The 25,385-nt window shown below is 39.9% G+C and overlaps 1 protein-coding gene across 4 annotated transcripts in view; it reads right to left on the bottom strand.

The window, feature by feature from the left end:
* DAZL (deleted in azoospermia like) overlaps positions 1-20,869 on the bottom strand; it is a 32,664-nt gene extending 11,795 nt beyond the window's left edge. Inside the window, exons 1-4 of one of the 4 annotated variants that reach the window (XM_089532975.1) lie at positions 20,848-20,869; positions 7,132-7,272; positions 5,643-5,734; positions 4,943-4,994 (exon numbers count right to left, since the gene is read on the bottom strand). In XM_089532975.1, coding sequence (XP_089389101.1) covers positions 4,943-4,994; positions 5,643-5,734; positions 7,132-7,170 — 183 coding nt within the window. In that variant the 5' untranslated portion in view covers positions 7,171-7,272; positions 20,848-20,869. Of the gene's footprint in view, positions 1-4,942; positions 4,995-5,642; positions 5,735-7,131; positions 7,273-8,230; positions 8,405-13,391; positions 13,710-20,847 lie in introns of those variants that run through there. The other 3 variants (XM_089532972.1, XM_089532973.1, XM_089532974.1) reach the window with 3 other exon arrangements.
* Positions 20,870-25,385: the final 4,516 nt, after the last annotated feature.

The raw sequence follows: 25,385 nt of genomic DNA, 5'->3' as shown, positions 1-25,385 counted from the left end.
GATAAGGGCAGTTTATTAGTGGGTGCTACAATTTTAAATTGATCTGTTTCTTAAATTGCTTTTAACTGAATTGTTTTAATATTATAATTTGTTTAGTTGTGCTTGTAATCTATAAGAAATGAGTAGTCCATCAATTTAAACTCATAATGAAGAAAAGGGCTTCTTCTCTTCCATGGCCAGCCTTCTTCTGGTGACTGAAAACAATGAGCAGATTTTGACCATATTCTTAGTTGTTGTTGTGTGTATGTTTTTTTAAAAAAAACTGTCAATGATTAGAAAGAGCTACATAATTCAGGGTTTCATCTTGAATGAGCATGCTGGTTTTAGATGGATAGCCAAAGCCTGGTTGGGAGAAAATGGGGGATGGCAACTATCCCTGCCAGATCAAGTGCAGCTTGAAATAGACAAGGAAGCAGAGTTGCAATGACCAGCAGCGTGTTCCACTTTAAAACAGCTCTTACTGTCAGGAAATTTTTTCGTAATGTTTAGGTGGAATTGCTTCTCCTGTAGCTTGAATCCATTGATCCATGTCCGAGGCGCTGGACTTGCCCCATCCTCGACACACCTTCAAATATTTTAACATGGCTATAAAGTAACCCCTTAACCTCCTGGCTAAACACACCCAGCTCTTCTTAGGGCATGGTTTCCAGACCTTTCACCATTCTGACTGCCCTCCTCTGGACATCCTCCAGTTTGTCCACATCCTTCTTGAATTGTGGAGGCCAGAACTAGACACAATATTCCATGTAACTGACCAAATCAGAATAGAGTGGTAATATTACTTCCCTTAGTCTAGGCACTATATTCCTATTGATGCAGCCTAGAACTGCATTGCCTTTCGTAACTGCCACATTACACTGCCGACTCTTGTTCAGCCTATGGTTCATTAAAACTCCTAGATCCTTTTTGCATGTACTGTCATCAAGCCATGTGTCACCCATCCTATATCTGCATTTAATTTTTTCTGACTAAATGTAGTATCCTACATTTTTTACTGTTGAAATACATTTTGTTGGTTTTGGCCCAGCTTTCTAATCTGTTGTCATTTTGAATTCTGATCCTTTTCTCTGGAGTATTAGCAACCCCTCTAAATTTAGTGTCATCTGCAAATTTGATAAGAATGTCCTCTATTCCTTCATCCAAGTCATTGATAAAGATGTTGAACAGCACTGGGCCCAGGACCAGACAGAATAAGGAGCTACTGTGTACCCTCTGAGTTCGGTTGGTCAACCATTTACAAGTCCATCTAACAGGTGCATTTTCTAGCCCACATTTTACTAGCTTTTTCAAAAGCCTTGCTGAAATCAAGATATGATACCACACAGCATTCCTTTCATCTACCAAGCTTGTGACTATCAAAACAGTCTGGCATGATTTGTTTTTGAGAAACTATGCTGAATTTTAGTAATCACAGCATTTCTTTCTAAGTGCTTGCAGATGTCTTTTTAATGATCTACTCTAGAATCTTTCCTGATATTGATGTCAAGGTGACTGACCCCTCCTTTTTTTTCCTTTTTGAAAATGGGGACATATGCCCTTCCCTCCAGTCTCCTGGGATCTCTTCTGTTCTTCAGAAATTCCCAATGATTTTTGACAGTGGTTCTGAGCTTACTTCTGCCTGTTCCCTTGGATGTAGGTCACCTGGCCCTAGAGATTTGAATCTGTTTAGACTAGCTAAGTATTCCTGTATTATCTTTTCAGCTAGTCTGTGCTACATTTCCTCTGCTGAATCATCTACTCCATCTTCTCCAGATTGAACACTTTTCTCCTTTTCAGAGATGGCAGAGACAAAGGTGTTGAGTAATTCTGCATTGCCTGTTCCCTGTTAGCATTTTGCTATCTTCTCCATGCAGTGGCCCTACCATTTCCTTGTTTGTGCTTTTGCGAAAAAGCCCTTTTTATTGTTTTTAACCTCTCTAGCAAGTCTGAGCTCATTTGTGCCTTAGCTTTTCTGACTTTCTCCCTACACAAGCTGGCTGTTTTGTTTCTCTGAATTCTTCTTTGGTGATCCCCCCCTTCCCATTTCTGTACAAGTCCTTTTTGAGTCTTAGCCCAACTGAAAGTTCTTTAGCCATCCATCCTGGTTTCTTTAGACACTTATCATTTTTTTCTCCTCACTGGAACTTTTTGAAATTGCGCTTTCAGTATTTTTCCAATATTTCATTTTGAAGAAACTCCCATCCCATCTCTCATGAACTCCCTTCTCTATTAGTATTCCTGACCATTGAACTGCTACTAGTATTTTTCATAACTTCCACATCAATCATGGAGCTGGGTCAATGGGGCAGGTCATACTCTTGATCTGATTTTTTCACCCATGGTGAAGCTGATCTATAGACCAGAGAGAAGGAAGTTGCAGAACTCTGTTGTCATTAAGTTATTTACCTAAAAGGATTTAGCTCCTGCAACTTTTCTGAATCATTGATCAATCTGTGAAATGTATTCAGAAAGATGACTCCACTAATTATAACCAGCCACTACTTGGACACTAAGCAGAGCTTACTTAGTTTTCTAAGCTCAAGGAAATGAAATACTTGCATAGACACTAGTGCAGGAAGACTCAGGATGATTCCAATCTAACACACAATAATTGATCTGAAAGGTACTTTGCTAGCAAATATCATTTGTATCCACTCATACTTGGGGTTTTGGTAGATTCTGATTAAGTAACCAAGACAACAACTTGACCAGTTTTGACAGATGGGCACTAAGAAGAGCTTCCTTAGATTTCTGAGTTCAGGGAAATGAAATGCTTGCGTAGTGTGAGTGTGTAGACAAGATGGAGAATGTAACCAGTTGCCGGCAATACCCACATCCACTCTGGCTTGGTTAATAGCTGCTAGATGAAGGCTGGACAATTTCTGCAGATCCTTCTTTGAAATAGGTTATATTCCAATGTTCTAAAGATAGGCCCTTACACCTTAGACAGTTTACAATCCTCCTGCTAATATCCCGTTAGTGAATTACAGTGGCATTAATCAGACTTATACCACTGTAACTGACTTTTTGGTCACTGTGGAGGTTGGAATTCTATGCTGACCAAGCAACAACCAAAATCCCCCCCAAAACACCTCATAAGTAGCACAGCAACCTGTAGTCAGAGAACAAAGGTTATCAACTGTCAGAGAGCAGAAAGAGTCCAGCTATTTTTCTGTATATGGACTTGGTGCAAGGACTTCATCTGCAGGGATTTTCAATGACATCAGAGGTTCCTGCAGATGCCCACTGGCACATGGTCAGCTGCAGAATAGCTAAATGCTTTCCTACTGATCCCTCTCCCAGTCTTCTACAACACAAAATGGCTTACACCACTGGTTGGGGGAGTTACCATCAGGAGATGTAACTACATGGGATATGTGTATCTCCTGATGCAGGTTTCCAGCTAGGATCTTAGCAGCAGAAGATGGCAGTGCAACTCCAAGTTTTTTGGATTAAGCCTACTATTTAGAATGGTTCCCATATAGGTTCCAACCAAGGATTGTAACAGAAATTATTCAGTGTTGGGTTTGTACCTCATCACTTATAACTGCAACATCCATCCCCCACCCTCTCAAATGATGGAGAGAAGGTTCTGTGCAAGTCCTGAGCAACGACAGACTGGATATGACCAGTAAACACTAAATGTGACACCCAAGCTGTCCTTTAGATATTTTACCTGCTTTGAGCCTACTATAGTGGCAAACAATTTGTTTCCAGTTCAAGGTACTGATTTTGAGATATAATCCAAAACTATCTGAAAACCCTCCTCATCTTGTTTGAGCTTGTCAATATCTTTTTTTAAATGAAAGGACCTGCTCTTATGTCTCACCAATTTAGACTCTTCCATCCACTAGACAGGTTAGATTGGACGGCAGATGAGGAAAAGTTTTTTTCTGAAGAACTCCCACTCTGGAACACATTCCCAAGGGAGGTTAAGATTATCGCTATCCCTTTTTGAACTGACAGTAAAAACTATTACGCCAGTTCTTTTGGGGTTTAACAACTTTTAAAGAATGTCTCGGTTTTGCTTATATTTCTTCAGGATATCAGCATATCTTTTATTGCCTTGACAATACTCGTAATTAGAAAAAAAATGTTGCTGTTGTGTTCCTTCAAGTCATTTCTGACTTGGTGACCCTAAGGCAAATCTTTCATGGCATTTTCAGAGGCTAAGAGTGTGCAACTTGCCCAAACTCACCCAGTGGGTTTCCATGGCAGAGCACGGAATCAAACCCTGATCTCCAGAGTTCTAGTCCAACAGTCACACCACTGCATTAATATTTACACATATTTATAAATAAATTATGAACTCATGAATAAATATATTTGATAATGAGCAAGAAGGGAGGTGCAATGCCAGTGAAGAAAAAGGGAAGACAAAGCTGAATGCTGATAATAATGATTTATTGATACATTAAATGTAGACTGCATGCATTTCTATTGTTTTTAAAAAAATTTATTTGGAGCAAATAGCTTTGAGGTGTCTTGGTCTAATAATTAACCAAAAAAAAGGTTTCTTCAAAGATTATTCCAACAAATTTTAGCTAAGTCCATCAGGGGAAATCTAAATATATCAATAAATCATTCTTTCTGAATAGTAGTTTGAAATTTTTATTGCTGTTGTTTGATAAGACAGTCATTTTTGTGCTGGTTGAGAAGTCAAAAACTATGATTTTTCAAGAAATACAACAGGCTGAAAATTCAGGGAAACTGGAGTGTGTTCTGATGGGTGACTAATTTCTTCCCCACTATTTTGAAATGAAAATGATTAAGACCCCTTTGGCAGACAAGACTCTAAACTGTTAACTTGAGCCACAAACTGCCAACAGAGTCCAAGCATACTTTAATCTAATGCTGTTTAATTTGTAAACCTATTTCCTTACAGTTCCCAGGCAAAAGAAGTACCAAATCTGTATATAAAATTCATGCAAGCATACTACAGGAGCCTGAATTAAGAACTTACTTCAACTATTTTCTGTACATCTACGTTGTCCAAAAATGATACAAATCCATACCTACAAAAACAAGACAAAATTAAGTATAGTAATGCCAAACATTCCACAGATGAGTACCATCACTAAAAGCAGCTTCATATACTAGTAGAACAATTGTTTGCTCTCCAGATGTTGCTGGATTACAATTCAACACCAACCCACAATATTAGATATGCTGCTGGGAACTGCAGTCAACAGTGTGTGAAGGCCCTCAAATTTTCCACCATACACTAGAAAAATAACATGCTTAGCACATTATTATTACAAGCTAAAGAGATGAAGATTCCAAGTGGAAAATGATAGTTACATTCTTAAAAGGATGCAAGCAATAGTTTAACAAAATAAAAAAAAATGCTCCCCATATCACTTATTTCTGTCAGCAACTTTATATCCCACCTTTCAGCTGCAAGATGCCAATATAGCTTTCAAAAGAGATTCAAACCATATTTAATAAAATTACAACATCACAGAAACATATAAAAGAGTGAATTATTTAAAAAAGCAGATGAACACTAAACCATATCTAGCAGTAAGAAGCAAACTCAGACTCTTGGTTCACAGCCCATTGTTAAGGCTCACATTACATTAATATGTTATGGTATAGTGACTGTCACCATAATGGTTACAATATCACCAATGGAGCTAAAATAACCTATATACATTACTCACCCTTTGGACACACCAGTTCTATCAGTGATTATTTTCACTTCTTTGACCGTGCCATATCTTCCAAAGAAGTTCCGAATTTCCGTCTCATCCATCTAGAGATACATTGTATCATACAAAGGTGAATACTGTCATTCTCAAAATACTGCTTCAATTTTTTTAAAAGCTCCCTTAGCAAAACAATGAACTCTCAGTTTATATCACCCTATCGCAATTACTGTTGCTGAATGAAGTGAGAGAAATAGAACTTATCCAAGCTTATATTAAGACAGTCTGAGTATTTTTGGGTGAAATTAAGAAAGCTAGCAAAAAACAAAAGAATGGGAAATATGTTGATTGAGGGGCTGTATAATTGCTCCCAAGGGGCGGAGGGAGGCGCCCCTTTCCTGGCCGGATTGGGGCCGCAGCATCCTCACGCCACGGCCCTGATCCAGCCTCTGGAGGGCACAAAAAGGAGCCGTAAAAACAGCTTTTTGCGCACTCCAAGGAGCGCCATAGCCTCACAGCTCACGGCTCTATGGCGTTGCATCATGATGGCACGTGCTGTCTACAGCAGCACGCACCATCATGGCACCATGGGGGTGGAGTTAGGGCAAGTGTTGTCAGGACGCTGAGCCCTGACTCTGCCCACAGGCCGGCACAAAGTGCCAGTTTGTACAGGCCCTAAGTTAGTATCAGCTCCCTCAGCAAGAAGAAAATTAAATCAAGAAATTCTAGTGGCTATAATTTATTAGACAGATTTGTCTTAACATGGTTTGAACCAAAAAGTATCCAGGTTTTTTAGGGGAGGAGAGTTATTTTAATAAGGCTGCAGTTTTGAGATTTAGAAAGTCAGAAAGTGACCATACGGCCTAGATGAAATAACTATGTTGAAGAAAAAAGTCTGCTTAGAAAATATTCTATGTTCCTAGTGATTTCAAGTTAAACAGGTACAAAACATTCTGAGCAATGTTCCACCTTGAAATGGTGTGCTGATATAACAGCTAGAACACCAGAATAAGATGCAAAGAATTTGGAAACTGTGCTTGCTCCTTATTGGTGAGTTTGTGTATATAGCCTTTTGTTGATGAATTCTTGCTCAGCACGTATACAGAAATCTTACAAAAACTTGTTTAACTGCTAGTTTAAGATGGAACCTTGGCCTACCAAGCCAGAATCCACCTAGTGCTACATTGTTAAATAAACTGCTGATTATTCAGGATGGAACAGGACATAAACGTAATTCAATTCAATACAATATAAAATAGGTACAGACATATACAGAAAGCCAGCATGATACAGTAGTTTCAGAGCTAGATGGTGACTTTGTGAGACCAGGGTTTGATTACTTCCACTCAGCCATGGAAATCTGCTGGGTGGCCTTGGGCAAATCATACTCAGTCAGAGAAAGGCAAGGGCAAACCACCTCTGAACGAATCTTGCCAAGAAATCATGGTGATATGGTTCAACCATAAGCTGGAAATAATTTGATGGCATACAACAATACACATACCCTGATATCAATTCCTCCCACGAAAATTGTATTTGGCATGATTTTCCCTTCAGGAAGAACATATCCTTGGCTTGTTGCAGGCAACTGAATGTTTTCTTCCCGAGAAATGCTTGTATTCTGAGCATCTTGATTTCCAGCAGACTGCAAAGAAATGTTAAATAGTTTCATAAAGAGTCTGCCTTTAACTTAGGAGGCATTTTCACACTTTAGTCTAGGAAGTACATATGAATATATCATGAGTGTAAGAGTAATATGTGGCACAGATGACAGAATATAAAGAGAAGTCAAGTGTATAGCTTTCAAGCCCTTTACATTTTAGTTTGCCTATAATATGAATATAATAGCCTATATTGGCCAGCTTTACTTATCTTGCAGGTTCCAGTAAAATCACATCTCCACATTACTTTTCATGTATCATGTTTATATTATTGTTCTATGTAACATTATACATATCTGTTAACATTAACAGCTATGAACAGTTTTGAAATATTAAGATTTTTCAATTAAAGAGATTAAAGCACGTCAGTAGTTTTCAGACTGATCTGACTGTTTACAGCCAGTACATAGCCTAGCCAGCCATCAGACTTCCGTAACCTGAAAAATTTCATTAAATACCTGCCAGGATAAAAACCCGTCACACGAACACCCATCTCCCTAGCTATTGTGTTACCAACCCAGTCTTAGAGGCTGCTAACTTCTGGTAATGTTAAAAACACTATTTTTTCTAAAGCCAAGTTTCAGGAGCATTCATACTTCAGTTAAACAAGTATGTCTTGCACATTATCTCTTTAACAGAGGCAGAAATAACAAAAAGAATTAGCATAGGTTCCAACACCACAAACCACGATCCAGCTAAGTTTTTATCCAAAACTAAAAACATGCACATGAGAAAAGTACCAATCAGGTCAGATAAGCCTTTCATAAATAAACATATGGAATCTTCTAGAAACCACTTGAAAGCTTCTTCCAAAATGTATCCAGGGACGACTTTTTTTTTCATTCGCCTCCACTTTTATTACTGTTTCCATTTTGGTGGTTAAACGTACAGATCTAGGCTTTTTAAAATACAATGGGTATAGTTGATAAAGCAACCCCTTACATGCTCTTCCCACTGCCTTTTATGATGATCTTCATGGATCCTTAGGCACAGGATACTGCAGGCAGCAGCTGTTTATCTTGCATGATGTAGGCATACAGCAGGATTGGCTAGAGTAAAAACCCATACTTTTCAAGCTCCATTTTATTATTGTTTACTGCAGACAAACTGCTACAACCAGACACCAAAAGTATGTTTCTTCAGCCCTCCTTTATCAATTTCTCAATACTGCTGCTGCTAATTAAAAAAAACCTTCCCGCTAAAAAGAAGACAAGAAGGAAGTCAGAGGCTTGGGAGCCATGAAGACTGTAAAAAGGAACTTCTTTGTGAGAGGCTTTGTTAACTGAGATATGCCTGTACCTAATTACCCAATCCAAAAATCCTAACCATAGGTAAGCCTCCCTCAAAAGCCAGGTGGTTGTGGAAGGCACTGGAAGAAACCACGGCTCCCGAGTGGTTCATGCACAATACAGTCCTACTGTGACTACAGTTGCTGTCAGGTCCTGAGAGATGATGGTAAAGGGAGAAAAGAAATCATGGACTCCTACTGGACAAGCTGCTAGTATTGCACTTTGAGCCTCTGCTTATTGGAACTGAAACCTTGCAAAAAAACTGACTAGCTTTTTGTTGACCCCTGAAGTGAAGAGATCTACCTGCAACTTGTAAAACAAATGCATAAACAAACTTTTTAAAAAGAAGCTTCTTTTTGAGTGACAAAGGCGGGGTACAGACCGCCCAAAAAGGGTGGCCTGCCGGTGCTTGGTTTTAGTCCGTGGGCCTTCCCCGTGGACCCAAAAGAATCCACAAAAAGCAGGTTCTTCTTGCAATGCCATTATGTTGCAGTGTGCCAATGGCACACTTGCGACGTCATAATGGCAATGCCAGTCTGTACAGAGCGCCGCCATTTTCACGCCCTCGTCACGTGCGAGGGGCATCTAGAAGCGGCACCAAGGCACCCCTCGCACGTGACGAGGGCGTCCTTTTCGGCCCGTCCAGACTGGGCCTATACTCCAAACACACTGCAGAAATAATCTAGTCCAAGACTGCTTTAACTGCCCTGGTTCAATGCCAAAGGATTTTGAGAAGTAGTTTTATGAGACATGTAGCCTTCTCTGTCAGAGCTCTGGTGCTACAATAAACTACAACTCCCAGGATTCCCTAGCACTTAGCCAGGGCAGTCAAAGCTGTTTCAAACTGGATTATTTCTGCAGTGTGTTTTGGACCTGTGTTAATTAAACTTCAATCTACAAACTGTGAGAGCCTGTGTGATGTAGTGGTTTGAGTGTTGACTATGACTCTGGAGACCAGAGTTTGAATCCCTGTTCACCATGAAACCCACTGGGTGGCCCTGGGCAAGTCACACTCTCTCAGCCTCATGGGAAGGCAATGGCAAACTCCTTTCTGAAGAAACTTGCCAAGAAAACCTGATGATAGGTTCACCTTGAGTCAATGTAGCACAGTGTTTTGAGTGTTGAACTACAACTCTGGGGACCAGGGTTTGATTCGCACCCAGCCATAAAACCCATTGGGTGATCTTGGGCAAGTGATATACTCTCATCCTCAGGGGAAGGCAATAGCAAGCTTCTTCTGAACAAATCTTGCCAAGAAAACCCTATTCGCCTTAGGGTCGCCCTAAGTCTGAAATGACTTGAAGGCACAAAAAACACACATAGATTCCCCAAATCAAAACGACTTGAAGGCATACCAACACACAGAGATTCGCCTTAGGATCTGTAAGCTGGAAAGACTTGGAAGACAAACAACAACAATGTACTAAACAAACTATACATGCCTAATGCATTCCTGCAACTTTGGACCTGTTCACTTGAAATGGTCTTCAACCCTATAAGGATTTACCTAAAGTAAGTCCCAGGGAAGACAGCAGGACTTACTTCAAAGTTTATTGTTGTTGTGTGCCTCAAAGTTATTTTTGACTTATGGTGACCATAAGGCAAACCTATCATGAGATTTTCTTGGCAAGTTTCTTGAGAGGGAAGTTTGCCATTGCCATCCTGAGGCCAGGGTGACCAGATGTCCTAACCACAAAGGAACACAAGGCACTGTGAAATGTAGGACATTCAATTACAATGTAGGGCTTTACAAAATAAAATTGAGATTAACTGAAATTGGCAGCACAAGCTTTTGTAGACTTCCGTCTACTTCCTCAGCTGCATTTGGCAGAGTGGATGCCAGGTACAGACATACATATGCCACTGGTATGTGAGGATGTCAATTCAAATTATGAATCCTTTCTGTATGGAAATGAAGCTTCAGATTCAATTTTAATGATGGTCAGTGCACAAGCTGAGCTCTAAGAAACCCCATGCTGCCAATTTCTTTCTTTCAGTTAGTCTCAAAGATGCTACAAGCTCTCTCTCTGTATCCATGCTTTTTAGTTGTGTTTAAAATAGAGGATCTTTTGGCATTCTTCCTAATTGAAATGTCATGGAAAGGGTGGACGCCTGGTCACCTTGTCTGAGGCTGAGAGAGTGTGACTTGCCTAAGATCAGGTTGTTTATGCTCAAATGGGGAATTGAACCCTGATCTCCAGAGTAGGCTGCATGCCTTCAAGTGGTTTCTGACTTATGGTGGCCCTATAATGGGGTTTTCTTTCTCAAACCACTAGGCCACACTGCCTCTAATTCCAAGAACTGTAGATACAAGAAAGAGGGACTCCTTTCATAAGGACCTTCAGGCTCATCTCCTCTCCCACAAACGTCCTCCCTGCGTCATTCCTAGTCTAATAAGGGAAAGAGAAACCAAAAGCTGATTTTAGCTCCCCTGAACTGCAGGAGAAAGTCCTCCAAGGACATCACCCTTCAGCAGGGAGTTGGTTCAAGTCTCCTTCACCGTCTCTGTCGGACAAAATGGTGACCCCCCCCCCCAAGACAAACAAACAAACACACACACTAAGCCTTGCCACAAGGGCCCTGAGAGGATTTACTACTCCGTCATACTCCCTCCTTTCCCACCTCCTGTCCAGGAGGAATCTCAAAACGTCCTCCACTTTCATCATAATTTAAGGCTGCATCTGCACTGCGGAAATAATACGGTTTGACACCAATGTAACTGCCAGAGCTCAAGGGAATTCTGGGATTTGTCGGGTGTTTTAAAATTACTTTTAAAGTAAATTTTGCGTTTTTTTTTCTTTTTGGAAAATGGTTCTGAAAATGTTCACAAGCATCCCTTTATAAGACCCAACTCATGGGCAAGATTTTAACACGTGTCACCCTGGCTGCATCCGCACTGCAGAAATAACCCAGTTTGACACCAGTTTGAGCGCCATGACTGAATACTACGGAATCCTGGGATTTGTAGTTTTGTGAGACATTCAGCCGCTCTAGCGCTGCATCAAAGAACCCCAGAATTCCACAGCACTGATCCATAGCAGTTAAAAGCGGCACCAAACTGGAATATTTCCATAGTGCGGATACTGCTTTTGTTAGGTACCTCAAAACCGAATGCAAAACATAGATGGTTCCTTCAAGAAAGTATGATCCCTTATTTCATTTGTTAAGAAACCAAGGGATCCCAAACCAAATTCCTCTAGACTAGACCTCAGGATCCCCATGCTCTTCAACCGCTAAAGTAATGCTAAGAGACGGAACATCATTACTTCGGCGGACGCGGTTTACATCTTTCTAGGAGTGGCTTTCACTTTCGTTTGGTGTCCTTCTCCTCCTCCATTCCCCCCCTCCATTTTGCGGTGCCTCGCCCTCCTTTTGCAGTCAAGGGAAGAAGAAGCCCTTCGAAGCGGGCAGCCCTTACAAAGCATGGCGAGGGAAGCTTCCCGCCTTTTCCCGCCCCGCTTCCTTCTTTGGCTGCATCCATACTGAATAACCCGGTTTGGCAGCGCTTTAACTTTGTCTCACTCTCTGCTATGGAATTCTGGGAGTTGGAGTTTGTTGTGGGGCCCAGAGCGGAGCGGAGCTCCGCTCTGGGCCCCACAACAAACTCCAACTCCCAGAATTCCATAGTCTTGAGCCAAACAAAGAGTTAAAGCGCTGCCAAACCGGGTTATTTCTTCAGTATGGATGCAGCCTCTCTCTTCTGCTGGGCCTTCAAGTCCCTTCCGGCTTATAGCGGCCTCGTTTCTTCCAGAGAAGAAGAGTTTTGCCCTGGCTGAGAGAGAGTGACCAAGATGGCGCCCAAGGAGGACGAGGCGCCGCAAAACGCAGGGCACTCTCAAGGAAAATAACGGCTAAGGGCACATAGGCATACATTTCAGCCTCCTGTCCAGGAGGAGTTTCAACAACGTCCTCCATTTTGGGCATCACTAAGAAGCATATCTGTATAGAGATACACAGACACACACACACAATGCTGTGTATAGAGACACCCATCGCTAAGCAGTGCGTGTGTATCACACTCACACACACAGTACTTAGGGACTGTATGTGTGTGTGTGTGTATATATATATATATATATATGTGTGTGTGTATCTATATATCTATATATATATACACACACACACAATGCTTAATGATGAGTATGTGTGTATATATATATATATATATAGACACACACAGTGTATATGAATATATACACAGATACAAGCATTAAGCATTGTGTATATATATATATATATACACACACACTCACACATCACTACGTATATACGTGTACGTGTGTGTGTACATACACATACACATCACTAAGTGGGTGTGTCTATATATACACACACACTAAGGATTGTGTGTGTGTATATATATATATATATACACTCACAATGCTTCTTAGTGATTGTGTGTATATATGTTACACACACATATATATAGTGTGTGTGTATGTATATAGTCCTCCTCTCCTGTGGTACCAAACATACAGACCTGTTAAAACTCCCCTCTTTAGGACCCTCCCCAGCCATTTAACTTCCAAAAGGCCAAGACTTTTGGCTCCCTTCCCCTCCTCACCACAAAAATAATAAACACAAAACAGCTTCAAAAGCCCTGATCAAAATGGAGGACCTTTTGGAATCCCTCCTGGACAGAAATAAGGCTGAAATGGAGGACGGGTCCGGGGAAGGAGAAGAAAAAAGGGAGGACGTTTGGGTCCGCTTTCCCAAGGGAGGCAGGTTTGCCTCAGCATCCTCCGCCCCATCCATCGATATCCATGGAGAAGTTACTCGTTACCTGCGAAGAAACACGTTCCCTAAAGACTTACCATCCTAACAGGCGTTGAGGCCAAAGTCTTCCCTTGTAAAAAAGAAACAAAGCCACTGAAAAGGCCCTCTAACCCAACAATAAAAAATGATGATAATAATAATAATAGTAACAACCCAACCCCCAAAACGTCCCTCCCTCCCCCAAAAACACAACCCTAGTTCTTGGCCCTCCGCCGCCTTTTGGAAGGGAAAAGGCTGGGAAGGAAGACCCCGCCTCGAGTGGATGATCCCCAGGCCTCCTCCTCGCCACACCCAGCCCTCCTTCCCTGGAGAGGAGGAAAGGGACCCAGCAGCCGGGGCTTCTTCCTCCCCTGAGGCTGAGGGGGAGCAAAATGTTGGGGGGATGGATGGATGATGGATAGATGGAAGGGCAGGGCCTTGCCTGGGCTGCCTCCTTCCATCAGATATTGGGCATCTCTTTTCCTTTTAGTGGGCTTGTTTCACCCACTAGTGTCAGGAAAACTGTGGTGAATAAAGTTATATATTTCCATCCTCACAAACACACACCTTCGACAAGCACATATTAGAGAGCGCTTTGTGTATAACATTTAAATGGCCGCAACAATTGTCTGTTTCATACTTATAAGAAGAACAGGTGAAAGGCCTGTTTCGTGTGAATGTTAAAACAATCATAGCCTCCATTGCTTTCAAGTCGTTTCTGGCTTATGGATGACCCTATCATGGCAAATTTCTTCACAAAAGGTTTGCTGTTGGCAACCTCTGAGGTGGAGACAGTGTGACCTGGGCTTCATAAGTTAGTGGGGATTCGAACCCAGGTCTCTGGAGTGGTAGGCTTTTTAACCACCAGTGTAAAGAAACCTGTGGTGACTAAAATTATGTTTCCACCTCTCCCCACCGTTGAAAAACATATATTCAAGAACACTTTGTGTATAACATTTAAATGGCCGCAACAATTGTCCTGATAAGAAGACTTGGTGAAAGGCCTGTTTTCTGAATGTTAAAACAAACATAGTCTTCATGCACTCAAGTTGTTTCTGACTTATGGTGACCCTTTAATGGGGTTTTCTTGGTAAATTTCTTCAGCAAGGGTTTGGTGTTGGCATGCTCTGAGGCAGAGAGAGTATGGCTTGGCCAAGGTCACCAGCTTCTTAAGTTAGTGGGGATTTGAACCCTGGTCCCCAGAGTGATAGGCTTTTTACCCACCAGTGTGAGGAAACCTGTGGTAACTACAATTATATTTCCACCTCCTCCCACCTTTGAAAAGCACATATTCAAGAGCAGTTTGTGTATAACATTTAAATGGCCACAACAATTGCCTTTATAAGAAGACGGCTTGGTGAAAGGCCTGTTGTTTGTATGTTAAAACAATCACAGCCTGCATTGCCTTCCAAATCTTGACTTATGGCGACGCTATCATGAGGTTTTGCTTGGCTAGTTTCTTCAGAGAGAGTTTGCAGTTGGCATTCTCTGAGGCTGAGAGAGTGTGACTTGCCCAAGGTCACCCAATGGGTTTCATAGGTTAGCGAGGATTCGAACCCTAGTCTCCAGAGTGGTAGTCTGATATTCAAACCACTACACCACACTTCTACTTCTGTTTCATATTACTGTGCTATTCTGCACCTATCTAAACTTAAAATGACCCAACTGCTTTTCTCTGGTGCCACAACAAATGACAGTCCCCAGAATTCCCTAGCCTTGAACCATGGCAGTTAAAAGTGGTGTCAAACTGCATTATTTCTTCAGTTGGGCCATTTTAACTTTAGGTAGAAGCAGAGTAGCATGGCAATATGAAATAGAAGTGAAAACATTGTGTGGTGTAGTGGTTTGTGTGTCAGACTACCATTCTGGAAACCAGGGTTCGAATTCTCACTAACCCATGAAATCCTATGGGTGAACTTTGGAAAGTCACACTCTCTCCACTTCAGAGGATGGTGATGGCAAACACCCTCGGAAGATATTTGGCAAGCAAACCCCATTATAAGGTCGCCTTAAGTCAGAAATGACTTAAAGGCACACCAACACCGCAACAGCTTCTGGGTATAAGTCAGTCTTAGTTTAATTAAAATAGATCCTATTTCATTTCTATGAGTTTTAGATGAAATTCAGGTACAAAATACACTGCAGAAATAATCCAGTTTGAGACCACTTTAATTGCCCTGGCTCAATGCTAGGGAATTCTGGGAACTGTAGTTTTGTGAGACATTTAGCTTTCTCTGTCAGTGAGCTCTGGTGCCATAATAAACTATAATTCCCACAATTCCTTAGCACTGAGCCAGGGCAGTTAAAGTAGTTTCAAACTAGATTATTTCTGTAGTGTGTTTTGGACCTCATCCAAAGCTACCATCATAGTACATCTGTTTTAACAAAATAAAATATAAAAATCACAGCACCAATGCTTTCTCATGGTGCAAAAACCTGGATTCAAAATTAAAGATCCAGAAAGATATTTTTAAAGTGACCTTCTCAATCTGCTGTCCTGAGGATTGTTAGAGAGAATGTTACCCATGGCAGTTATCACAGACCATAACATGTTTGAGTCCATATAAAATGTTATAAATGGCATGGGTTTTAGGAAAATCTCTAAAAATTACCAGGATCTATGACTTCAGATGTTTGCACCACAGTGGAACTTTGCTTTTACAAAGGAGTCCATGGGCAGGATACATTGAGTGGTTTTATTATGATTTTGGTAGCAATTTTTGCTAAAAAATCTAAAGGATTTCGATTTCATAGTGCAGATCACGTTTTTCTGTAGAGGTGAAATTAAGTCCTAAATCCATTTTTTTTTTAATTTACATGGTATTTTATTACTGTTGTTTTTGAACCACCTCAAAAGTCTCTGGACCAAAAGGCAGAGTAAAAATATTTTAAATAATTTACATTTTGTGTCAGTTGTTTTAGTGTCGTGATGTAACTGCTAAGATTTCAAATGATTCACACTGCACAATCACAGTCGGCCCTTCTTATACACGGATTTTTTATACACCAATTCAAGCATACACGGTTTGAAAATGTATAAATTTCAAATATCAAACCTTGATTTTCCATTTTTATAAGGGATACCATTTTGCTATTTCATTATATTTAATGGGACTTGAGCATACACGGATTTTGTTATACACGGGGGATCTTGGAACCAAACCCCAGCATATAACTAGGGTCCACTGTATATAGCCCACCTCTAACTGCCATGACGACATCTTATGGAATCCTGGGATTTGCAGTTTTGGGGAAAACATTTCGAATTCTCCATCAGAGAGGTCTAGTGCATCAAGACAAGCTCCAGGATCCACAGTGCAATGATGGTAGTTAGGTTCAACACACACTGCAGAAATAATCCAGTTTGAAACCACTTTAGCTGCCCTGGCTCAGTGCTAGGGAATCCTGAGAATTTGTAGTTTATTGTGGCACCAGAACTCTCTGACGGAGAAGGCTAAATGGCTCATAAAACTGCAGTTCCCAGAATTCCCTGGAACCGAGCCAGGGCAGTTAAAGTAGTCTCAATCTGTATTATTTCTGCAGTGTGTTTTGGACCTTAGTGGACTGTAATTGTGTAGTGTGAATGGGGCATTAGGATGCTAGAATAGTTGCCTCAGGGAAAAAGGGCTCACTTATTACTAAGATAGTATTACTATTATTATTATTATTAAGCTTTATTTGTAGGCCAAGGTGAACAGATGTCATAACTGCAAAGGAGGACAAGAAACTGTAAAATGTAAGACAATTAAGAACAAATGTAGGGCATTCCAAAATAAAAGCTCATTGTAAATTTATGTAAATTCACGTAAATGTAAATTTATGCTTCTCAGTCAGGCTCAAAATAGAGGACGTTTTGGAATTCCTCCTGAACAGAAGGCTGAAATGTAGGGCATGTCTGGGAAAAGGAGGATGTCTAGTCATCCTGAAGTAGGCAGTTTTAAATATTACAGATATTTTGGATATTGCTAGACCCCAAGCTGAAGGTAAGTCAAGAGCATGATATGGCACAAAAAAGCCAATACAATTATAGGTGTGTCAATAGAAATATGCTGGTTGTTGTTGTTGTTGCTGTGTGTCTCCAAGACATTTCTGATTTATGGCAACCCTAAGGCAAACCTTTTCTTGGCAAGTGTCTTCAGAGGGGCTTTGCCACTGCCATCGTCTGAGGCTCAGAGAGTGTGACTTGCCCAAGATCACCCAGTGGGGTTCCATCACTGTGTCGGAATTTGAACCCTGGTCTCCAGAGTCATCATCCAATGATCAAACCACAAAATAATAACACCACTCGATTCTGCAAAGGGTCAGACTCTACCTAGAATACCATGTCCAGTTCTGGGCACAACCATTTAAGAAGGACATTGACATGCTGGAACTCCCAGAGAAAGGTGACCAAGATGATAATTTATGGAAACCAAGCCCTATCAGGGAACTGTGTATGTTTAGTCTGAAAAATGAGAGGTTATACTATAGCTATCTTTAAATATCTGAAGAGCTGTAACCTGGAAGGCAAAATGTGGCGTTTTTCTGCTATTACAGAGGACAGAACCCAACCAATAAATTCAAATTACAAGAAGGAAGATCTCAAATAAATGTTAAGTAGAAGATCTTGATGGTAAAATCTATTTGATAGTAGCATAGGAAGATGGTGAACTTTTTCTTCAATGAAGATTTTTAAACAAATTAAATGGCTAGGTATTTCTTAGCAGTGAAATTTCTGCACTGGCAGAGGGATTGGATCATATGACCCTTGAGATACCTTTCAGCTCTGTGATTTTATGAATCTGATTTCCTTTAATTGTGTAATATAGGTCCAAAACACTCAGCGGAAATAGTCCAGTTTGAGATCACTTTAAATGCCCTGGCTCAGTGCTAAAGAATCTTGGGAATTATAGTTTGTTGTAGCACCTGAGCTCTCTGCCAGAGAAGGCTAAAAATCTCACAAAACTGTAATTCACCAGTATTCACTAGCATTGAGTCAGAGCAGGTAAAGTGATTTCAAACTGGATTATTTCTGCATGTTGTTTTGGGCCATAGACACCAATTTAATCTTTTTAAAGTGATGGAGATTTTCAGGGGGCACGTGAATTAGTAATGCAAAATAATTACGGTAGGATAATTTTGTATGAACTTCGTGGATAATTTTGTATGAACTTTGTGGACCCTTCCAATTCCATTATTCCTTTATTATGGTGCTTCCTACTGACAGCAGTTTGCATCCAAGTTGCAGTATGATTATATTGAAAATTATACAGTACCTAGGGAAGGGAACTGTATATGGACACAATGAGTGGAACCATAATTGTTTTAGATTACTAGATAATTAATTTGTGAATTAGAACCATAGGATTTATAGTTGTTGTTTTACTATGGATCCATTACTCCCCTCTACTCACATGCATTGTAATTACATTATACTCATAGGTGAGGGGGTCAAAAGTTTGGATAGGTTTTGTGCCCTCAGGTAGAATCTGGAAAACCTGGCTGAATTTTCTTCTTTTATTTAAATAAAGCTCAAGCTATTTACTCTAGCAATAAACGGAAGAGCAATTATTTGTCTCCTTTTGTGAAAAGGACAAAAAAAATGAGTACAAAGCTACTGAAATAACTGGTGAGCACTTAACTTAATTTTGATATTTTATTAACTTTTGGTAAATTTTATAACTTACATCATATAATGTTATCTATTGTTTTGGTTATGGTCAATCTACACTGATTCACTCTTCCATTTTCTATATACTGAAGCTTTATCTTCTAACATTTCAGCCCAAAGTATGGTTAAATTGCCCAAATTCAGTTGTTATTGCCAGATTGCTTTTCCCACACAGGTGCTTTTACAGATTAGTTTTCTAACAGCTGGGATGTATATTACTTTGGGTAGAAGTGATTTCAAACATTTAAGTTATTTCAGAATATACCTATCCAATTGTAACCAAGCCAGCTGCAAATCCTATGCAGACATTAAGCATCCAAAATCCTATTGAAATCAGTGGATTTTGCTTATGCTGCACATACTTGTAATTGAGGACCTTTCAACAGATTGTATTACATATGTATTTTTCTTATCTTCTGAAGAAAGCTCCATTTTCATTTTATAATATGAAGGGTTGAATTCAGACTTAATCATAGGGCAAATCCAATAAACATAGTAGAAATTAAATATGTCATGATTAACTAAACACAATGAGAATAAATACAGTTTACTTATTAGCTGATATGACGTCTGTGTCATTGTTTTAAAATGCTAATGGCAGCCACCCATTTTGTTTAATTCAAGAAAATTTTCAGATCTGACAAACATTATGTGATCTTGTTAGAAGCATCATAATCAGCCCATCTAAGAAAGGGATAGTTTTAAACACTGCACATAAACTGGCAGTTTCTTGTTAAAGAATTTATAAAATATAGATTCAGGTTAAAACATTTAGAGAAATTAACCCAGTAAACAACTTTTGTTGTTTGTTTCTTGTTTCATAAGGATAAAAATTATTATACAGTATGTCGAATGCCACATGCTGAAAGCATTTCAAAATCATCAGTGTTTTAATTTCTTTAGCCTGGTCTTCTTAAAATATTTACAATGTCTATTTTGAATTGACATCTCTATTAGAATCATAGAATCATAGAGTTGGAAGAGACCGCAAGGGCCATCCAGTCCAACATTAAAGGTCTCATGCTGCAATCTTCCTTTTCTTTTTCCTTACTATATATTATTGAAGCTGCTTCTCTGTGCTTTTTATGAAAGTGTAGGCAAAATAAAACTATAATTTTTAACATGCTGGGATTTTTTAGTGGTCAAACGATTATCTGTTGAAAATCAGCTGGTCAGTTTCTAGAAGGGTAGCTGTATGCAGCAACAACAATAAAGAATATTATAGCGCCTTGGAAGCTGTCTAAAATTACATAAGCTTCTTTTGTCAGTCTTACCACTCATATCATATTTTTGAGATCAGATTTTTCCAATTTGGCAGGCATACACAGATTGTTTCTTTCTTATCCAGAATTCAGAAATAGTCCAAAACCCAAAATTGTCCACATGGGTGAATGAGATATCTACACATACACATACATTAAATTGGTTTCATGCACAAAATTATTAAAAATATTGTGTAAAAAATTACCCTCAGACATGTGTATGAGGTTTATACCAAACAGAAAAGGTAGTAGTAGTAATAGTAGTAATATTTATAACCCATTTTTCAGCCACAAAGGTTCCAAGGCCAAGGCGGTGGCAGTTGAAATGGACATCTGTCTCTGGTGTTACACATGTAGGAGCCGTGTCTGCCTCTTCTCTCCTGCTGAAATGGGTTCCATCTCTAAAATATCTCATTATGTATATGCAAATATTGAAAAATCCAAAAAGCTCTGAAATCGAAAACACCTCTGGTCCCAAGTGTTTCGGATATGGCAGACTCAACCTGTACCCATGAGTTTATACTGTGGAAACAAACATTAGCTGCTGGTGTCACCTGGTGTGGATGGGGCTGCTGGGAGGCATGGCCAAAAGTGCTCACTTACCCATTCTCCTTCCCCACAGCAATGGTCTACTCTACTCGCAAGTAGGGGGTGGCTTTGGCAATCTACTTGCGAGTAGGGGTGGCAACGAGCCCCTACTCTCAAGTAGATCACAGTGGCTGCTCCCTACTCTCAAGTACACAGCCTTGGCAGCTGCTTACTCTCCAGTAGACTGCCGCAGCAGCTCCCTACTCACGAGAAGACCACTGGTGTGGCCATTGCCTCAGTGGTGAAAATAGGAGGGGCCCAGCAGAAAGACGGCCCAAATGGATGTTACCCCTTTTTTGGGGTGTCACCCAGTGCACACTGCACCCCGCCCCCAGCAATGCCACTGGAAACAAATAAGGCTTAGATAGCCATGGACTGCAAAAAGTTCAGTATTACAATTCAGTTTAAACTTAAATGTATCCGAAATGAATATAGTAGCTATTCAGATATCAATAATTACTGATAAGACAAGCATCTTAGCGCTGTTAAATAAATTAACGCTTGTGGAGGCATAGGAATTATTACTTTATTTATTGCAAATGGATATAATTTTTAGCTGTTTTTTACCCACTTACTTGGGAGGAAGCACCAATTAATGTACTGGGAGATCTGGACAGATGTATATAGGATTGCACTGCAGAACATACCTATTCACAATCCTTTTGATCCTGGCAATTGCTATGAATTCACATAATTAGTAGAAATTATAAAGACCTGAAAGGTGCAGAGGATGACAAAAGAATGAGGGATTGTTGCAGCGAGGAAATCTGCACAACCTCCAACCGTTAGAATTTTGCCTTTTCAAATAGGCAGAGGCAAAAGCCAATTACTGTAACCTATTCTACCTTATCTATTCTTCTTCTTAACAACTGGTGCCATCTTGCCCACCTTCTGATGTCCCTTCTGTCCTGGTTTTCATCAGTGAAATATTGGAGGATAAGAGTCTGTATTAAGTAGGGGATTAGACAGATGATCTCTGAAATCCCTTCCAACTATATGGAACCAAAATAATGTTAAGAACTGATATTAATGTGTTGGACAGAGAAACGAGCTGGGTGATGCACAGCTGTTTAATATATTTTTAAAGGAAAGATTTGGAAATTTAACAACAGAGTATACAATTTCTGGCGATTATTGTCTTGGATTTATAGGGAGAATAGACATAGCAGCAAATAATAGTAAGAAACGTTAAGTAATACCATTACAAAATGTCAGTATTTTTCAAAGTCCCAAATATTTGGGTTAGTATAAGTCTCTGCTAATCTTTTAAAAAGATTATCCTTTAAATCCTATTTCTGGGGGGGAAAAACTCTCAAGAAGTTTTATCACATTTTATGCAAGCTTTTGTCCCACAGAAACCCTGAATTCCTTGTACTCTCGTCCATCAAAATCCTGTATTATTTTCTGATTCCCCGACCCTCTAATGACACAGCATTCTGAGAATGCAGGAAGGCTTTTAATTTCTCCTCCAAATAGTCAAACAACATTGTCCTCCACCCTCAATAAAAAAGCTGAGTTCTGGTAGGCAAGGAGTATTTGTGGCAAGCCAGGTTGACCCAACACATAGCAGATGTGAGCAACAAGCTTCATAGGGCCCTTACCCTCTTCTGGGGTATCACCAGGTGTGGTCCATAAACACCCCCCTCCTCCTATTGATGCTACTGGTTTCATGCACAAAATTATTGAAAATGTTATGTATTAAATTACTTTCAGGCTGTGTGCAAAACAAATGTTTAGGAGATTTGCCTGATTTCAGTTTCTTTATTGTTGACTGTAGTTCAATGGAAGAAATGGGTTTGTTAATGAGACTCCTATGGGAATATGTCTTTTTTAATATTAAGATATTTATAAAGGTGAACAGAGATTTGATAAAAATTTTAATGTCGAGGGATGATGGTGTATCTGATTCATACAACTGTAAATAAAAATACTTAAAAACCCAAATAATTTCATAAGGGAAGATTTTTATAGTGCCATCTGTTGATTTGATTGATCTGATAATTTTCTTCTCAGCTTTATTTTTTACCAGTTTCACCCTGAGTTTTGAGCTTTTGTTACTAAATTCATAGAAATGAGGTTTAACATATTGGAGGAAAGTATAAATTTGCCTTAGAACTAATTCAGACAATTAGGTCCTTTTAAAAATTATTATTATTAAAGCAATTAGAACACTGAGATAGTTTGTGGTTTTATGGCTGTGATTTAAGGCAGCCACATAAAGCAGCTAGACCACGGGGTCCTTTCCAACAATGATTTTAGGATTTTAACCCATGTTTCAGAAGTGGTCTTGAAATAGCCTTCCCAGCATCTTCAATATGGATATTATGTCCCTCGCAATAATTAGTTTGGGCCAGTATAATAAACAGGTATGGAATATTTTCTTCTTCCCATCTTATTTTTGTTGGGAATAATAAATGTAGGTATGGGTATATTTTTACAGCAAGGCAGGAGAATACCATATAAGCTAATTCACTATCACAGGACCTTTGGCCCCTTAGACATTTGGGACCAGAAGTCAAAAACACAAACGCCTGTTACAGACTGTCAAAATAAAGCTGCTTCGGGTCTCTTTGGAGGTATGCTGTTTAAATGATGCATGCATCCTAAGAATCCGGAAGCTGCACTAAAGCTGCACTCCAGTGCTTAGGAATGGAGTGTGGCTTTGGTGTGACCTCTGGACTCTTAGGACCCATGCATCATTTAAATAGCATACCTCCAAAGAGACCCGAAGCAGCTTTATTTTGGCAGTCTGTAACAGGCCATAGATTCCTCAAAAATAATCCAACTCCACATAGAAGTTGACTGAACAACAGTTTGCATTCTTGGAAATATGTAAGGATACTCCATTTCACCACAAGATGGTGTGCAATATCAGTGGCTGGGATATGAATTTTTTTTAAAACTGCTAAACCATCTGATTTAGGAAGTTTGTATATTAAGAGTCATACAGTACCATTTATTATTATTATTATTATTATTATTATTAATAACCTTTATTTATACCATCCCTAAAACTCTTTCACACACTCTCTCTTTTTTGAATATGCTAACAACCAAGATGCCATTCCAAAACATTTCCAAAGACACTTACTAACATTCCTTTGCTCTGTCTATTTGTAATGTCTCTAGGGCAGCTTTCCATATCTGATTGAAGTATCCTCCCAGTCACATGGAGAGTGGCTGCTACTTATAAATACAGGCAAGCCTCAGTTAACAAAGCCTCTGACAAAGAAGCTCCTTTTTACAACATCTTTTTATATCCATCAGCCCTCACTTTTTATCCTCTGTGTAGTTGGAAGTTTGTTTGTTTGTTTGGCAACATCAACATTGGAAGGACGGTGAAGGGGGAATGGTGAAATGGACTTTCTGTGTCAGGCTGCCTCAGCATGTTTGCGATAAACAATATGATAAATAAAGCTTCAGGAAGGGAAGAGTAGGATTCTCATCCAGCTGATCCTACGGTAGCCATGTGTGCCTGCCCAGAACAGGCAACGTAAAGAGCAACTAAATCCAGAATCTCTTACTGAAAGAGGAAAGAGCGGTTTTTTTGCGTTTGCCTCACTCACTTTATTGTGATTGAAACCGAGCACAATGGGATTGGAACTGGTTTCAAATGGTAATGACAGTCATATAAACCAATCAGCCATTCACTTTAAATCATAGTGGGAATGCGGCCACAGTCTCTCTTTGGAAAAAACAAGGGGCTTTTTTGAAAATAGAAAGATATATTGGAAGATTTGCTCTGAAGATTAAATTTTGCTACAGCTAGCAAAATGCTCCTGAAGTATGGTTAAAGTAGCCCCCTCCCCCCCAAAAAACCAGCAATACAAAAAATAATACTTTTCCTGCTTTTATAAGTCTAGACTGAACTCTTTTTACCAAGCATTATAATCTCCTGTGTGCAGACATATTTTTAAGTAAGAGGGAAATTTAAGTACTGTACTCTGGGAAAAGGTTTACCACTTGCAAGTGTCTGCTCATAAGTAAGTACCACTGAATTCAGTGGGATTTACTTCCACACAATTGAATATAGAATTGCTGCCTTTGGACCGGAACAGACGGGCAGGAAGGAACAACTCAAAGCCGCTCCAGCGACAAGTGAGCTGGGACTGCGGTGACTGCACTGCCCACTCTGAAAGCAAGCAACAGCATCCACTGGCGCCAACATACACTGCCAGGTGTCGGATTATCCTGGCTCCCATTTACTCTAGTTTAAAGGACTTGAACACAGCCTTGGTGCATCTTCCGGCCGCATTCAAGGCCTCCAGCATGGCTGGAAGCTGCTTCTTTATGCCTGTGTGTTCCACCCCTTAGACTAAGGCCTGTTACAGACTGCCAAAATAAAGCTGCTTCGGGTCTCTTTGGAGGTATGCTGTTTAAATGATGCATGCATCCTAAGAATCCGGAAGCTGCACCAAAGCTGCACTCCAGTGCTTAGGAATGGAGTGTGGCTTTGGTGTGACCTCCGGACTCTTAGGACCCATGCATTATTTAAAGAGCATACCTCCAAGGAGACCCGAAGCAGCTTTATTTTGGCAGTCTGTAACAGGCCT

Source organism: Sceloporus occidentalis, unplaced genomic scaffold (assembly GCF_023333645.1).
Source record: "Sceloporus occidentalis isolate IW3139 unplaced genomic scaffold, rSceOcc1.0.p SCAF_7, whole genome shotgun sequence".
Lineage (NCBI taxonomy): Eukaryota > Metazoa > Chordata > Lepidosauria > Squamata > Phrynosomatidae > Sceloporus > Sceloporus occidentalis.
Note: the sequence above shows the minus strand (reverse complement) of the source record. Positions and strands in the feature narration are given on the sequence as shown.